Source organism: Artibeus jamaicensis, unplaced genomic scaffold (genome assembly GCF_021234435.1).
Source record: "Artibeus jamaicensis isolate MK-2021 breed Jamaican fruit bat unplaced genomic scaffold, CSHL_Jam_final contig_466, whole genome shotgun sequence".
NCBI classification, from domain to species: domain Eukaryota; kingdom Metazoa; phylum Chordata; class Mammalia; order Chiroptera; family Phyllostomidae; genus Artibeus; species Artibeus jamaicensis.
Genome location: NW_026521844.1, coordinates 20,803,897 through 20,821,226, shown reverse-complemented (window position 1 = coordinate 20,821,226; position 17,330 = coordinate 20,803,897). Strand labels below are relative to the sequence as shown.

Genomic DNA, 17,330 nt, shown 5'->3' with positions numbered 1-17,330 from the left:
ATAAATGGGAAGGTACTTGGTAAGCCTCTAAGAGTTGTAATGTAGGTGAGTCCCAGTTTTTGTAGCAGGAGTGAAAGGTCTGTCATCACAAGTAAGTAATGGAGATAGAAGAATTTTTATTGTTCTAAAGAAGTGGTTTGTTTTTTCATACACATTTGGTTAAAAGGTATCTGGTATTTCTCTCCGTGCAGCATAATATTGCAGAGCTTATCTGGGTTAAAACACCAGGGGTGTGATCTGGGCAAATCATTGAAATCCTGTAAATGTCGAGCCCTTACCTGTAACATGGCTATTATCATATATGGTGGTTGTGGAGATCAAATGAGATAATACAAATAAGGAACTCAATTTAATGTCTGGCACAGAGTAAGCGTGAATTGTAATGATAATTACTCATAATTATTTATTTTATATTCAAATTCTGGTCACAATTATCTCTCCCATCCCCTTTCTCCTTCCAAGTCCAAGGATGGTATGTTGTCATAAATTAAGCATCTTTCCTTATGATGGAAGTTTGATCACAAAATGATACTGAAATGGTGGGAAGAGCGATGCCAACCTTTAGTTCTCAGCAGTCCAAGGTACATCTCATAGTCCAAGGACAATCTGTTCTTCATAATCCAACAATTTCATAATACAGCTCTGATCTCATTAGCTCTCTGCTATCAAAACCTTTCAATGTACTATTTAATGAGTACGGATTTTATGTTTGGGAAGGAGAATAAAGTTCTGGAAATGGGTGGTGTTGATGGTTGCATTACAATTTGAATGCACTTGAAGCCACTGATAAAGGTAAAAAATCGTAACTTTTATGTTATGGATATTTCACCACAATAAAAAAAAGCAACAATAAAAATAAAAACCTCCCATGGCTCCCCACTGCCTGAAGAGTATGTAAAAATTTCTTAGCCAGATACTCAAGGTCTATAAACACCCTCTCCCATTACCTAAGTCCTGCTCCAGTCAAAACCGCACTCCAGTGCTCTCTGGACCCTGTGCCCTTGCCCATATTCTCCTGCCCATAATGCCTTTGTATTGCACGTATTTTTTAAATGTTCTACATTATGATGTTTTGACATCTTAAAAACCTTTCTAACTGGAGAGAGACTGCTTCTCTGGGGCTGGCAATTCTTAAAAATAGAAAGGGACTCAGGCAAGAGTGTGTCTTTGATGTGCAAACTGACCAATGGGCAGCCAAACCTCCTCTCTCTGGCCACACTTCCCAGGAGACAATATTCATTTCTCTTCCTTAATCACGCCAGGGCCAGGTACCAGACCACTAGGGGCCATCTCTGTAGCCCAAAGCTCACCAAAATCATTCAAACTAACCAACTGTCAGATGTTTATTCTGCCTTGTCTTGTGTTTCCTGCAAAAAATTCTAACAAAGGCCATTTCCTAAGCAGTCCCCTCTGCCCACTTTGCTGGCTGATCGGAACATGGCAATCTTCCTGTGGTTCTGCGTGGTGAGCCAGGCCTCTCTTCCCTAGGGGACCGTACCGTTAAACGTGCCTCTCAGTGGCACTGACCTCTTCCCATCACCACTCAGTCACCTTTATAAATTAAGGCCCAGGCACAAAACTGCGCTTCATTTTCATCTTTTCCTCTCATACCTCCTACCTTCGCCCCAGCATATAAGCAATACATTGCAGATGGGAAAATGTAGTACAGGTTTGATGGGGTTTTTATTATAACCAACCCTCATAGTAAGACTAAATGAAGTCTCCCTGTTCATTCATTCATTCATTCATTCACTCACTAAGACTTACTGAGCACTGACTACACCAGGCAATATTCTTAGCATTAGAGAGAGCAGTGATCATAGTATTGACCTAAAATAGTATTGATTTGAAAGGTTTAAATATTGTTCTCTGAGGGCTTTGACAGTAGACAGAATGCTATTTTAATTATTTGCTTTTCACAGACTACTGGAGTTGGAAGGATCCTAAAAGATTCACTCATGCAGTGGCTACTGTTCCTTCTCTAAACCCTAGAATCTGAGAGCTCAAGAGACGTATCCTTCCTAGGTCACACAGCCAACCAGGGATAAAATGAAGTCAGACATGCACATCCTGTATTTCCTGCTTCACAGGAGTGTAAAGCATTTATACATGATGACAATGATGATAAAAATGGGGTGAGACTGAGGCTGAAACACACCTACCTTGTCAAAGCAGACAAGGTTTAATTGCCCGCATACATTGATCCTCTGGGGACTGATGCAAAAGATGCCTCTCTTCTTTAGCCTCTTCTGGGCATAGATAATGCCTGTGGTCAGGGCAGCAGGTAGAGCAGGAGGAACTGCAATTGTGATGACATCCAAGGCTTTCTTCACCACCTCTTCAGGGGATTCCTGGAAGATATGTCCCTCTTTCACTATTACAGATAAATCGGTCATCAACAGCTTTGGGCATATGACGTTCTCCTTATTTTTGTTTACTCTTTAGGTCAAATTTCTAGAAATAATATGAGCATGTCATCTATAGGTCAAAAGGTATGAACATGATTTGGCTCTCAATGCATTTTGTCAAAGTGCAATAAAAAGGCTTGTAATGATTTATATGCTATGAGTAGAGAACCATATACCAATTTGCCAGGTATCACCAACGCTGAGTGTCTGTGTTTTAATGAAAATTCTCCACTTCATAGCTACAAAATACTACCTTATTGGAATAACTATATTCTCAGGTTTAAAATGGTACAAGGAAATAGTGTGCAAGAGTAAATGCATGTCGATATCTCAATAAATAACAGATTTTATCCCATTAGGTCTCAGAGTTAGTATGAGTGTTGGTGATCAACTGCTTGTTTTGGGGAGCTGAAGGTATATAGGCCAGTTTCAGTGTTGGGCTTGGTTTCCCAGGTTTGTAACCCAAACCTACATTAAGGTCAACATGTGGAGTGTGAAACAGACATGAGTGAATGTATATTTGCATACAGGAAAGTACCAAAAAGCAGCTTACCCCACTGAGCACGTAGACACACAGAGTATAGATCATCCCAATGGTGGCAGTCCCCACGAGGCACAGGAGGAACCTGATGGCATCCCTGTAGAGCTTAAAATTCATCGGCCTGGGGTACAGAATGGATCTCACAAGGTCCCCCTTTGCAGTGTTGAATCCTGAAGCAGTAAGCACACACCCCACCTCTGAGGATGGCAAATCCTACTGCTAGTGCTTTCCTAAACCTCAGCGTTGCCCTTGTTTTCTCCAGAGACAACAGTGTTTAACCTCAAATGCAGTTACAGGATAATTGGGAAAATATCTAAGGACTAGAATGGAAATACCTATTTCAGAGCCTATTATTCTGGCCTTCCATCCCTCCACTTTCAATTTCAATGCATCCCAAAGATAGGAAAGCCTGTCCTGAGGGCAGAACACAGCTTTCCCAAATGTAGCTTCCTTTTAAGGAAACAACTTATGAGAATGCACACAACACACAAGTCACTTAAATTTAAACTAAATGGCCCAGGAAATACAGTTGGACTCATTTCTAGTACTCTTCAACGTCAAGTTTTCGGTTTCTAGTCCTACCTAGGAAGAACTTGGGATTTGAGGTTAGAAGACCTGAGTTCCAGGTCCTACTCTTCCAGTTACTGGCTGTATAATTTGTTCAAGTTCACTTGAATTGTGTGGTCCCCAGACTACTCATGCAGAAAGGAGAGACAATAGCACCTTTGTTCTGCAAATATATGTGCCAATAGTTTATAAACTACAAAGCACATAAAAAGTAATTATTGTCATCAGTATTATTATTTCCAAAAGGCATATACCATAGTTCAGTTCACAGTAAAATATATAGTATTCATATATTTGATTTGTTATCTAAATACTGCTTCTTGCCTAATAAATTTAAGGTACTAGACAGACTGAACGAAAACATTTTATTAAAATAACAAAATGAAGGAAGAGATGCTCACTAACCGGTCTGCAGTACCACTGCCCTCGCGGTCCCAGAGCAAGCCCCCTTGGCCTGGATAACCTCTGTTCCACAGAAGAGGATGTGCTGTTTGCAGTCAGCTTCACTCTGCGTTTTCCAGGGCACAGAGCTGTCCATCTTGGGTAATGGAGTCTTAGTGACTGGAATACTTTCTCCTACAGAAAACAAGTGGCACATTATTCACTCATTTAAATAATGTGTACACTTGCTCATCCTTTAGTAGAGCGGTTGTGGTGAGCCTGCCATGTAGCAGGGACAACCCTAGATATCGGGAATACAAGGAGAAAGGTAGCGCTTGCTTTTAAGAAGTTCATGGCCCAGAGAGGGACACACACATGTGAACAAATAAATATAAATACTATGAGTATTATAAAATCAAACATGGGTGCTGAAATAGGCTGAAAATAACCATGGAGGGAATAGCAGATTGTGTGGTCTAGAGTATGGGGTGCCGGGAATAATGGACTATGAGAGCTATGCAAGAGCCAAAGCCTGGAGGGCCCTAAGCACACATGTCTCAGAGTTTCAATGTTTTTCCATAGACACGTGGGGAGATGTTTAACTGTTTTATTTAGGAGAGTGTATCATGTTAATGTATAAGAGAGTGCACTCTCTCTGCAGCATGGGGAATGAACTGAAGTCTGGTGAGGCTGGAGGCTGGACATTGAGTTGGAAAATGATCACATGAACCCTCACTGGAGAAGATGAGGCTTGAAATATGGCAGTTGGCAGCGGGAGTAGAAAGGAAGTGCTGGATTTGAGAAATAAGGAAGTAAGAAGCCACAACACTTGGGGGAGATTTTAATATGTGCAGGTTAGAGAGACAGAGGAATTTAAAGCAGCCTGACCTGGTTTCCAACCAGGAGAATGAGCAGAGGGTGCCACTGCGCATTAATTTAGGGATTACAGGAGGAAGGAGGAATTGCCTTCTGACCAGGGTGAGTTGGAGACACCTGTGGAATGGGATGCCTTGGAGCTGGCTAGAAATATATTTGGGTCTGGAGGTCAGGGGAGAGGTTTGACAAATGATATTTAGTCAGAGTTTATTACCTTAGAGGCAATAATAAAGATAATGAAAAAAGTACTTGGGGACTGAATGTAGGGTGAAAAGATCAAAGGACTGGGACATAGCAGCAAAAAATCAAAGAGAAGGAGGAATAGGAACAGCACAGGAAGCTGAACAGTGGAGTTGGTGGCAGAAGAACTTGGAGAGACAGCGTTGTCTTGGAAAGTTAGGGAGAAGAGCGTTTTCAGAAGAAAGAGATGATGAGAATAGACACCAGCAACCTAGAGGTCAGTGAAATGAGAAAGTTAAAGAACCCATTGGATTTGTCAATTGAGGCCTTAGAGACTTTTGCCAGTGCAGGGGGAGGGGCAGACAGCAGTGAGTTGAAGTGCCAATACAAGTGGCAATGAAGTTGTGAAGCAGCAATGGCCTCTGAGGAACAAAGCTGGTAAAGCCTTCCACTGACTGGTCTTTGTGGAGTGAGCGGTACAGAGTCCGACACACGTTCTGGTACAATAAGGCCACTTCCATTAGGAAAATGGAACTTGGCATTGCAAAAGTCTGAGCACTGAGGGGTGCTTATAAATCTATGGATTCCTTAAAGTAAGGAACCATTCCTGCCATGTTTTCTTTGCCTTCTTTGTTTGTTTCGGTAAGTTAACATAGGAGAGAGGTGTGTGTTGCTATTGCATACCTTTCTGGTCTGCCCAAGAGAAAGGGATTTGATTTAGACTTCAGTGGGAATCACAGTATGTCTCTGTGTATTTGTGGCCTGCCATTTCATCTCGGAAAGACTTTATGATTCTTCTGTATCTTACAGAAATACTGGCACAGCTCCTAATAATGCATATGCGAGGAGACCTCAGAGCACCGCGATCTTGGGCAACTTACTTCTCCTCTCTATACCTCAGTTTTAATACCAATGAGCTGCGATGGCTTCTAAGGGCCCCCCCAGCCCCAGCATGCTATTTAAAAATGAAATACAGTAAGTCCAAAATACCCAGGTTTGCCAAATCCTGCATCATGAACCTTTTCAACATTTTTAAGCCAACTAGGGAGAGCTTGGACTTAGCTCCGTGGTTCTCAGGATGTTCTTCAATTGTTTTTAAGCCCTCCAAGCTTATCTGAAGACAAATGTTATGTAAAATGAGTAAACAGAAAAGCCACAGATAATGCTGAAATATCTAATGATCTCTACAATCTTTACCTTTTAAGGTAAAATGACAGGGTCGTAAGAACCCTTTGTTCAAGAAGGAAATGCTAAAAGCTCAAAAGTGACCACTGTGTCACACTTAGTTCGTAGAGAGCAGCTGTGAATTGAATTCTCAGACAGATCTGGGGCAGAATGGTTCATGAGATCCGTGGGAATAGGAAGGGGCCCCGGCAGCCCTACACCTTGCCATCGTCGTCCCCACAGAGGAGGTGCCTGGGAGAGCTGGGGAAGCGGAAGAGGTGAGGCAGAACCACACCTGTCAGCAGGCCTTCATTCACCACGCAGCTGCCGTCAATCAGAACCGCGTCACACGGCATGTGCACTTTGCTCCCTGTCAGAACTAACAGATCTCCGGGGACCAGGAGGCGCGCTGCCAGCTCTCTGACTCCAGCTGTAAGTGTGAGAAGAGAGTTGAGTCCACTTCTTTTCCTACAAAACTGCCTAAATTTGAAATCAGTAAAAGAGCAAACAGGGCATTTAAAACAGAAGGTTATTGCTCAACATTGAATCAAAATCCAGAAACAATGAGAAAAAAAACAACGAATTCAATTACATGAAATAAAAAAATGTTTGCCAAAAAATGCAAAGAAAAAGCTAATAACAAATTTAGAAGACACATTTGAAACTTATATAAAAAAGATTAATATTCCTAATATATAGAGTTCCTAAAAAATTAGATGTGTAGAAAATGACTGTATAGCAAATTGATGGAGATGCTAACAGATAGTTCACACATACACACACACAAACTGCAAAGGGTGTGTTACACAGTTGAAAAGATGCTCATCGTTATTCATAATAAGATAAATGAAAATTTCTTCCTTATTTCTTTCCTGCTTTCCGTTACCTCTCTCCTTCCTTCTTCAGCCCCAAAGCTATAAGTGGTTAAGGAAAATAGACATCCATGCAGGGAGCTAGGTGAGGTGGGGATGGGGCTGATAGCCTGCTGCGGGGGTTGGAACCTAAGGAGGATGGCTGGAGGCAGGGCATCAGAGCTCCAGGAGGGAGCAGAGGGCCCCCATGGTGGCAGCGGTTTGGTATTGGATGGATACAGGAGTCCCAGCATTGGAGTGCAGAGGGGGGAGAGACTGATAATAATCAGATATAAAGAGGCTGGTGGGAGCCAGGTTTCTCACTGAAGAAAGAAAGTTATACGTAGGCAAATATAAAACTTGAATGTACTCCGTGGGCTTCATTGAATTGAAGACAATAGTATAAATGGGTGATTTTCAACAGACAAAGGAATAACATAGGTATAAATGTCAATCCATTCATGTAGAAGGAAAAATACCAACTATCAAAGCAATAATTATTCTAGCCAAGAAACATCAATGGATACTAAAAATAGTGGGTAAAAATTTGATACGGGGGAAGTAACTACTAATTACAAGAGTAAATTTACAATAGAAAAATCTGGCAGACACCATTTATTTAAGTAATCCAAGTTAATCACCAGTAACAGGACAAGTTTAAATTATGCACCACAGGAGAGAAAGCAGTGAGAACTCAGCATTACTTTTGTGATACTCCAGCTTAAAAAAATGCATAACGTGAATTTAACTATGAGGGAACATCACACAAAAGCAAATTCGGGGACAGTCTATGAAATAACCAGATCAAAGAATCAAGGTCATGAAAGTCAAAGGTAAAAAAATGAAGATTAAAGGGACGTTGCAAACAGCACTGTTGTATAATCCTGACTTCTTTCCTTAAAGAGCGTGGCTGAGACAGTTGGTGCAGTTTGAACGAGTCTGAGCATTTGTTGGTATTAACGTATCAATATTCACTCCATGTTAATGTTCGTACTATCAGTTATATAGAATCACCTTGTCTTTAAGAAATATATAGTAAAGTATGGGGGTTATGGAGCCACATGTGAGCAACTTATTCTCAAATAGCTCAGAAAAAAAGTGATTTGAACTAGTCTTGCAATAAATCCCTAAGTTAAAAAAAGAAAGAAAAATATACAGAAGATAACATTGCTCGCCTGTCTGATTAGAAAAATCTAAAAGCTTGCGAGCATTGTCTTGTGGCAAGGCTGTGAGAAAATAGGCACTTTCGCCCTTTTCAGGTGCACATGCAAACCAGTACAAAGTCTAAGGAAAGAAATTTGGCAATATCTATCTTTTACTTTTTATTTTTATCATTATTTTTATTGTTGACCCTATCACAGATGTCACAGATGTCCCCATTCTCCCCCTGCTTTGATTGTCTCCACCCATTCCCCACCCCCTCCCCTCTGACCATCAGGGCGCTGTTCTCCATGTCCCTAAATTATGTGTACATGTTCTTTGGATAATCCCTTCACCTTATTTCATCCTGTCCCCTCTGCCTCCCTCCCCTCTGACAGCTGTCAGTCAGTGCCAGAGTGCAAATGCATTTATTCTGTGACTCAGCAATTTTACTTTTCAAAATCTATACCGAAGGTAGACTGGCAAAGGTATGCAAAGACCAAAAAACAAAGTATAAAAAGACAGCACAAGGGTCTTTTTATATAGCACTATTTGTCATAGTAACAAACTGAGAAAAAAAATCCTTCAATAAAGGACCGATTGAGTAAACGATTCCCCCACACAAGACAGGGCGATGTAGCCGACACAATGAATGAAGAATGTCTCGTATCTTCCTGTGAAAGGGTCTCTGGGAAACACAGTTAAGTATGTAAAGCATACATACCAGGAAATAAAGTTAAATGTGTATGTTATACCCGTTACCTAAAAATAGCAGTATAAATATATGTCTTATTCTGTAAATATAGCTATAAATATTGTATGTCATTTTCATTTTTTACAAATGTAAAAATAAACCATAAACAAATAAAAATGATAACTTAGAGAGATTGAGTACATAAGGCAGAGAGAAAGGGGATGGAGACTAGAATCACCTGAATATCTTCTGCTTCTGGAGTTAACTTTCAAACCATGTATATGTTTTATATGATGTATGCACAAACTAACACAAAAATAATTTTTGAAAGCTGACACTAAAAGTCTAAAGCACAGTAAATGAGATGAATCTATTATGTTGTTGGTATAACCATACATAAAATAAATATTTTGAGTGACTTTAAAATATGATTTTTTATAAGTCAAGCCTCCCATGGTTTGATTTATTTATTAAAATATGATTTTTAAAACACTATAATTTCATTGTATATTTTTAATATAGATTTTATTTATTTATCTTTAGAGGGGAAGAGAAGGAGAGAGGGAGAGAAATAGCAATGTATGGTCGCCTCTCCTGTGTCCCCTGCTGGGAACTGGCCTGCAACCCAGGCATGTGCCCTGACTGGGAATTGAACCACTATCCTCTGGTTCATGGGCCCATGCTCAGTCCACTAAGCTACACTAGCCAGGACCTCATTGCACATTCTTAATGGTATATCACAAACAGGGGAAAAGAAGAACTTTAAAAAGTCTTCTGGTGTTGGGTGTGTTGGTTTGTTATTCTGAGATTATTGTATACAACAGGATAGAGAAAATGAGACAGAAACTTGCTATCATTGAGAATTGGGACTTTAGGTATGGAGAAAGGAGAGACAGAAATACAATCAACAAGGGTAAGTAAAAACCCATAGTTCTAAATTTGAATTGGAAATGTCAGTATGAACTAATAATGCATTTTACCTTTAAAATATCATTTTATAGGTATATCTTCTGAAAAGGTCTAGAAACAATTAGTAACACTATGGAAATGAGCACTCCTAATGCTCTGATTGAAGTGTCTAAGTACCATATCTAAGAGCTCCCTGGAAAGATGGGTGTTGCCTCACTTAAGAGCAGAAATTATTCAAGATGAGTTTGGAATACCTTGTTATACCAGAAATCATTAAAACATTCAAAGAATACTAGGATCATGTAAAAAGAATTCAGGAGCTAACCTAAAGAGGCTCTGAATGGCCAAAGATGGGAAAATTTGAGCAAGAATAAAAATAAAAATTGCAATGAATGGAAATGTATCAACCATGTTTAACATTATGTTAAACACACACAATCTTAGAAAGTCCTAGAGGGCCAACTTGTTATTCTGAAAGATGCTAAATAAGAGGAATAGCCAGATATTTTATACTTTCTTAAACTGAATCTCTGGATAATGAAATAATTTTTTAGAGTATCTGTAGAAATATTCCACTTAATATATAAAGATGGCATGATAGAAGTAGAAATTTGAAACTCCGAGTCAAATAATAAATCTAGATCATGAGCATTTATGTCTGCTGATATCACACACACACACACACACACACACACACACACACACAAAGACAATCAGGTATCATGTACCTCTCATTAGAAGTACACAATATCAACTAAGAAGTATTCTTGCCAAGACCCAAACCTTAGATCTGACTAGTTTATAGAAAATACAAGAAATACGAAATTATGTTAAATAAGTCCATATAATCTAAACTGTGGAAACCAAAGAATGAGCTAGTTATTTCCTTCATCAAAAAAATTGCAAGGAAAGAATATTTGACTTTAGGTGGTGGGCACACAATGTACCATATTTTTTGGACTATAAAACACACATCCCTGCCCCCAAATTTTGGAGGAATAATGGTTGTTAAAGCTGCTGTTGACTTCTGTTTACATTTACATTGGTGAAATATTATGTTATTTATGTTATTAAATACTTTACCACATTTTTGGTTCAAAATTTTTTCTTATTTTCTTCCTCTAAAACCTAGGTGTGTGTTATGGTCTGAAAAATATGCTAATATACAAATGATGTACCATATAATTGTATACTTAAAACCTATATAATTTCATTAACCAATGTCAACCCAATAAGTTTAATTTTTTTAAATTACAAGGAAAAAAGAAGATATGGAGGAAAGTATGGATCAAAATAAACTTGAGAATTATCAAACAATTGCATTATATGGACTTTATTTGGATACTAATTTAAAATTTTATATATAATGCATCATATATACATATACCATAAGTGTGTGTGTGTATACAATAAACACTTTTGATTCAATTGATGAATTTTAAGCACTGATGATTTCTTAAATTATGAGGGGCTTATTTTAGATGTGACAAAGGAATTGAAAAGGAGTCTTAATCTTTTAGGTATATACTAAAATAGTTTTGAATAAAATGATAAAGCAACTGGAATACTTCAGTATAATCCAAGGTGAAAGAGGAAGTTCTACAGCTGAAAAAAGATTCAATGAGTTGATAATCATTGAATCTGGGTGATAGTTACATGACGTTTCATTATCATAGTCTCTCCATTGTTGTATATGTTCAAAATATTTTATCATAAGAAAATGCCCAGGACATTTTTAAAAGGTAAAGATTCACTTCCAGCCAAGATGTAACAAAAAAGACCACATTTGTTCTTCCCACCTAAAACAACCAAAAATCATAAAAATACATGAAACAATGGTTTTTAGACACTGAACTAAAGCAAAAAAAAAAGGGAAACAAATAAAGGTTACTTATAATTGCTCAATTTACTGCCTTTAGAGAATTTCCAGGCCATGACAGAGGAGGGGGAACCAGATCATGGTCAGAGAAGCCCTGAGTTCAGTACAGAGGTAAGAGTCTACAGAGATTAAGGTGACAAGTTCATAGCACAGAGTACTGGAGAGAACTTAACAGCCCGGAGGGAGAGCCAGAAAGACTTGCAGAGAACCCCCCTTTATTATTCAGCAGATTCGTAATCAACGCATGCATATAAGGAAACTATTAGCAAATGAACAACTGGATAGTTACATTAAAAAAATAATTCACAATAGCATCAAAATATATAATACTTAAGAATAAATCTGAGAAAGAATTTGAAAACCCCATCCACTGAAACCTCAAAAAAAGGGAAGACCTAAATAGAGAGATGTACCATGTCTGTGGGTCACAAGAACCAAATTTGTTAATATGTTGATTTTTCATAAATTGGTCTTTAGATTCAACATGGAGTAGTTTTTTTGGTAGAAATTGATAGGTTGATTCTCAAATTTATTGTAAATGCAAAGGGCCCAATATTATCAAAACAACTCTGAAAAAGAATAACAAAATTAGAGGACTAACATTATTCTATTTCAAGACTTATCATAAAGCCACATTGTGAAGAATTGGTATAAAGGCAAACAAATTGATCAGTAGAATAGATTGAGGCCAGAAACAGATCTGTCCATGTACTGGCAACTGATTTTTAACAAAACTGAAAAGGCAATTCAATGGAGAAAGAATAGTCTTTTCAACAAATGGTACTGGAACATTTGGATATTTGCAAAAAAAATGAACATCAATGTAAAAAAACTCAAAATGCAATGTAAGCCTAAATGTAAAACCTAAAACTATAAAACTTCTAGACAGCAACATAAAGGTTTCTTCTAGACAGAAACCTTGATTGACCTTGGCCTAGACAAAGATGTCTTAGATATTACACAGAAACATGACCCACAAAAAATTTGATAAACTAGATTTTAACAAAAGCATCTGTCCTTTGAAAGACATTGTGAGGAAAGTGAAAAGATAAGTTATAGGCCGGGAAAACAATTGCAGTTCATATCTGATAAAGGACTAGAATCTAAGCTACAGAAAGAACTCTCAAAATTTAGTAAGAAAATAATTTAATAAGCAAGAGATTTGAACAGACACTTCACCAAAGAAGATATGCAAGTAACAAACAAGTACTTAAAAAGATGTTCAGTGCCATTAGTCATTAGGAAAATGCAAAGTAAAACAACATTGAGATTTAACCACATACCTGTTAAAATGGCTAAGATTAAAAAGCATAACATATCAAGTGTTGGAAAAACGGTGGCACACATGGAACACCCAATTATTGCTGGTAGGAGTATGAAATGGCACAACCACTTTGGAAAACCATTCAGCATTTTCTTCAAAAGTTAAATATTTTTTATCAGATGATCCAACTATTCTACAGTTAGGTATTTTTCCATAAGAATAAAGTATATGTCCATAAAAAGGAACCCAAGCATTCATGGTGGCATAATTTGTAATTGCCAAAAACTTGAAACAACCCAAATTCCCATCAACAGGTGAATGAATGAACAAATCTATACAATGGGATTCTACTCAGGGATAAAACAAAATGAACTATTGATATACTTAACAAATGGATAAGTTTCAAAATATTTACAAACATTAATCCCAATAAAATTAACCCCAAATATACTGTGAAGACAAAAAATTCATACTGTACAATACCAATACAATTTATATAAAACTGTAAACATGCAGACTGGTTGCCTGAGGATGGAGATAAGTAGAAAGGGTGAAAGGGAAGATTACAAATAGGCACATGGCAACTATGGGGCATAATGGACAGTCATTGTCTTTGTGGTAACAATTTCTTGGGGGTGTGTATCAAAACTATCAAATTGTGTACTTTAAGAATGTTCAGTTTAAGCCCTGGCTGGTGTAGCTCAGTGGATTGAGCGCGGGCCTGCGAACCAGACAATCGAGGTTCGATTACCAGTCAGGGCACATACCTGGGTTGCAGGCTGGTTCCCTGCAGGCCAGTTCCCAGCAGGGGATGCGCAAAGGGCAACCATACATTGGTGTTTCTCTCCCTTTCTCCTTCCCTTCCCCTCTAAAGATGCATAAATAATTTAAAAAAAAAAAGAATGTTCAGTTTATAGTATGTCAGTTTTACTTCAATAAAACTGTATTGTTGTTGTTGTTGTTGTTGTTTAGGTGAAAAGACCTCCAGTTTCTTATCTCTTTAAGTAAATGCACAGGAAGAGATGGAAAGAGTAGTAGGAGACATTAGAAATACAAATTTAAATCTTTTTCTGATTCCATATAGACAATACATAGATTGAAAATAATGGCACTTACCTCTTCTCCCACATACAGAGACTGTAATGTTATTGTGTGACTCAACTAGACGGTGGAGTTTTACAGATTGCTGAAAAAGAGGGAAAATAGAAAGAGGCATATTTATTTGAGGATTGGTCCCAGGTATTATTCAGTAAAGTGCTGGCCTTCTATGAAGACTGAGCACTATCTTATTGCCAAGTGAATGCACTGGCTAAAAACAAGACTGAGCGTCTTATTACTCAATTATAAAAGCTTTCAACTTGTGCTCTTCTCCCAGCAATAAGAAGTATATATTCTTTAGTAGAAAGGATTTTCCCAGCATGCTCTTCCATACAAAAGAGTTTTTGATATCCATAAATTAGTGTTTTATTTTTTAGTATATAAATAGTATCAAGAACTTTGATCATTCAGATATATGTTTATAGTAAATATCTTCAAGAACTAAGACTTATTCCAGTTTTGGGACATCCCACAGCAGAGTTCTCAATCCATAACTTTATAAAAATTTTGGTGGTTTCTACTATTTGCTTATAGTATCTATTGTTCTAATATATGAAATATATGGGACATGAAGAGTGAATCAATAAGAAGAAACAAAAGAAAAACATAATAAAGCATGTTTTATTTCATATTTATTAGGCAACTTTGTGTGAAAAACCTTTTATCTGGGTCTGGGGGATTGAAGGTCCCTGTTATTTAGTGTGTATTTTTTATTCTGATTTTGTCATGTAAGACACTCCTTAAATCTCTTAGCTTTAAATTATTTACAAATCTGATTAATATTTCCAAAAAATGATTAACAGAATAGATAATGTTAAAGTCAGAGTATTCTGCTATTAACCCATTCTTTTATTCATTTATACATTCAGTTAATATTTATTGAACAAATTTTATGTGCCCAGGAATATACTAACACTTGGGGATAGAATTAATGGTCAACCAAAAAAAAATGGTTCTTATCATCAATGAGTTTACTGGGAGAAATATATTTAATCAAATACCCATATATGTAAATGTATCATTACAGTCAGGAATAAGAGGAAAAAAAACATCAGGTGCTTTTGGTGTATATATAGCAAATGGAAGCAGTAGAAATCTTTCCTGAAGGAGTGATGCTGAATGAAATAGGCTGTGGGATCTTAGTCTGGAACTCAAAAAAGCTATTTGGACTTGAGATACATATAAATTTAAAAGTCATTAGCATATGCCTTTAGAAGTCATTGGTATATGAAGCTGCAAAAATAATGAAGAATCTCTCAAAGTACACATATGAAAAAAACCCTCAGGACATATTATTAATAATAATAAAGTTATGTAGAAAATACTATACTCCTGCCACCTTTACATAAGAAAACAAGAAAAACAAAATTATATATGTATCCTTGCTTGAATTGCCTAAAAAAATTTTTGGAAGAATTCTCTAGAAACTTATAAAAGTGATTGAACAAGTAAAAGGGGAAGAGAAAGATGGAACATACAAGATATATAAAATGAAACATGTATTCTATACATTTTCATATTGTTTTAACTTTGAGACACCCATTTTTTAAAGCAGTGGCGTGCAGCAGGATAAACTTTAAATGAAAATGGAGAAGAGCGACTAGAGAGCCTGGAGAGTGTGCTTCCACTAAAGCCAAACAGGAGGAGTACGTGGTAAAGAGGCGCTGGAGCCCTTCACCATGTGAAACACAACTGAGAAGTTTAGTGAAATCCGTACTGGGACTGCAAGTCCACTGCAGGAAGCAGACTGCAAAATCAGCGAGCAAGAGACAAGCAACCTAGTAAAATTTAATGAAGCACAAGAATACAGTTCATAGTGAAAGAAATGCAAATTGCTTAAAACATGAGCAAGTGCTCAACTCAGAGTAGAGAATATTGTATTACATTTATGGGGTTCTATTTTTGCTTATATTTGCAAAGATAAGGAAAACAAACACTCCATCAACTGTTGGTAGGAGTGTAAACTGGTATTACTAGTTTAAAGGACATTTGGGCAACATCTACTAAAATAACATACCTAACTCGTGATTAAATAATCTCAATTTAGAAACTTTATATCTTTATATCAATGTAGTCACAGATAAGCATGTACATACCCGTTATATACATATGTACTTATATGTAATATAAATTACATATTTGAAATTTGTATATATTTATAAACACACATATGTGAATTCATGAAAAGATACATTGCAGTATTGTTTTAATAGCAAAAGACTAGAAACAACCTAATATCCATCAACATAAAACTGGTTTAGAAGTTATGGTACACCTAGAGAAAATGGATTTGTGCAGATATAGAAAGATATTCAAGATTTATTCAGTAAAAAGGTGCAAGTGAAGATCGTGTACATAGTGAACTTCCATTAGTGTAAAACATGAACGCGTATGTGTTTAATGTTACTGAAAGTATATAGAACATCTGGTCTCAGTAGATGCCTCTTGGCAGGGGACCTGGACACTGGGGAGTACTAAAGTGGGAAGAATATTTATTTTTCATTTACACTGTTTTATTCTGTTCAAAAATTTTTATTATGTTCATATATATTATGCCTTCTATTAAAAATGACTAGTTATAGAGCCCTGGCTGGTGTAGCTCAGTGAATTGAGCATGGGCCTGTGAAGCAGAGGGTCACAGGTTCAATTCCACGTCAGGGCACATGCCTGGGTTGCAGGCCGGGTTCCCAGTAGGGGACATATGAGAGGCAACCACACATTGATGTTTCTCTCCCACTCTTTCTCCTTCCCTTCCCCTCTCTCTAAAAATAAATTAATTAAATATCTTTAAAAAACGACTAGTTATAAAAAAATTTTTTTAAATGTAAAACTGTCTATGGGCCTTAAGATCATAATGGTGACCTTAACTAGTTGTTTGAATGGAGTCATGAGAGAATAATCCAGGCCAGCACCAGCAGAGGGTGAGAGGCAGATGAATAAAGGATGACAGTATGCATAAAGAACGAAGAAGTTTCTCTGTAAAAGGGAGAAGGGAGACAGAGTAGGAGCTGAAGGTAAAACAATGGTCAAGAGAAGGGATTGTTTCATTATTTTTTAAGTTGGGAAAAGCCTGAGCATGTCTAAGTGCTGATGAGAAGGCCTGGAGGAGGAGGAGCCGGAGGGGTCACCTGTAGACTGAATAGCACTCTGAGAAGGCTGGAGAGGATGTGGTCTCAAGACAGGCAGAAGGCACTTTCTCCTCTTTAATGAGAGATCAAGGCAGGATGGAGGTGGAGACAAGGGTCATTTGGCAGTTGGAAAGGGGGGAATTGAGCAAAATCCTATTTTATGGTTTCTGTCTTTATGAAACAAGTGGTGAGATTATCTGCTGAATCAGAGGAAAAGTAGAAGAATATGGGCAGCTAGGCATCTCAGAAA

General features: G+C 37.4%; 1 protein-coding gene and 1 long non-coding RNA gene across 3 annotated transcripts in view; one reads left to right on the top strand and one right to left on the bottom strand.

Moving 5' to 3' along the window:
* Positions 1–17,330, bottom strand: part of ATP13A4 (ATPase 13A4) — a 239,599-nt gene that overhangs the window by 164,555 nt on the left and 57,714 nt on the right. For both annotated transcript variants that reach the window (XM_053667251.1, XM_037131634.2), the window contains exons 8-12: positions 13,971–14,040; positions 6,413–6,547; positions 3,922–4,092; positions 2,962–3,119; positions 2,163–2,351 (exon numbers count right to left, since the gene is read on the bottom strand). In XM_053667251.1, coding sequence (XP_053523226.1) covers positions 2,163–2,351; positions 2,962–3,119; positions 3,922–4,092; positions 6,413–6,547; positions 13,971–14,040 — 723 coding nt within the window. The remainder of the gene's footprint in view (positions 1–2,162; positions 2,352–2,961; positions 3,120–3,921; positions 4,093–6,412; positions 6,548–13,970; positions 14,041–17,330) is intronic.
* LOC119038997 (uncharacterized) overlaps positions 1–17,330 on the top strand; it is a 47,936-nt gene that overhangs the window by 1,352 nt on the left and 29,254 nt on the right. The window lies entirely within an intron of this gene.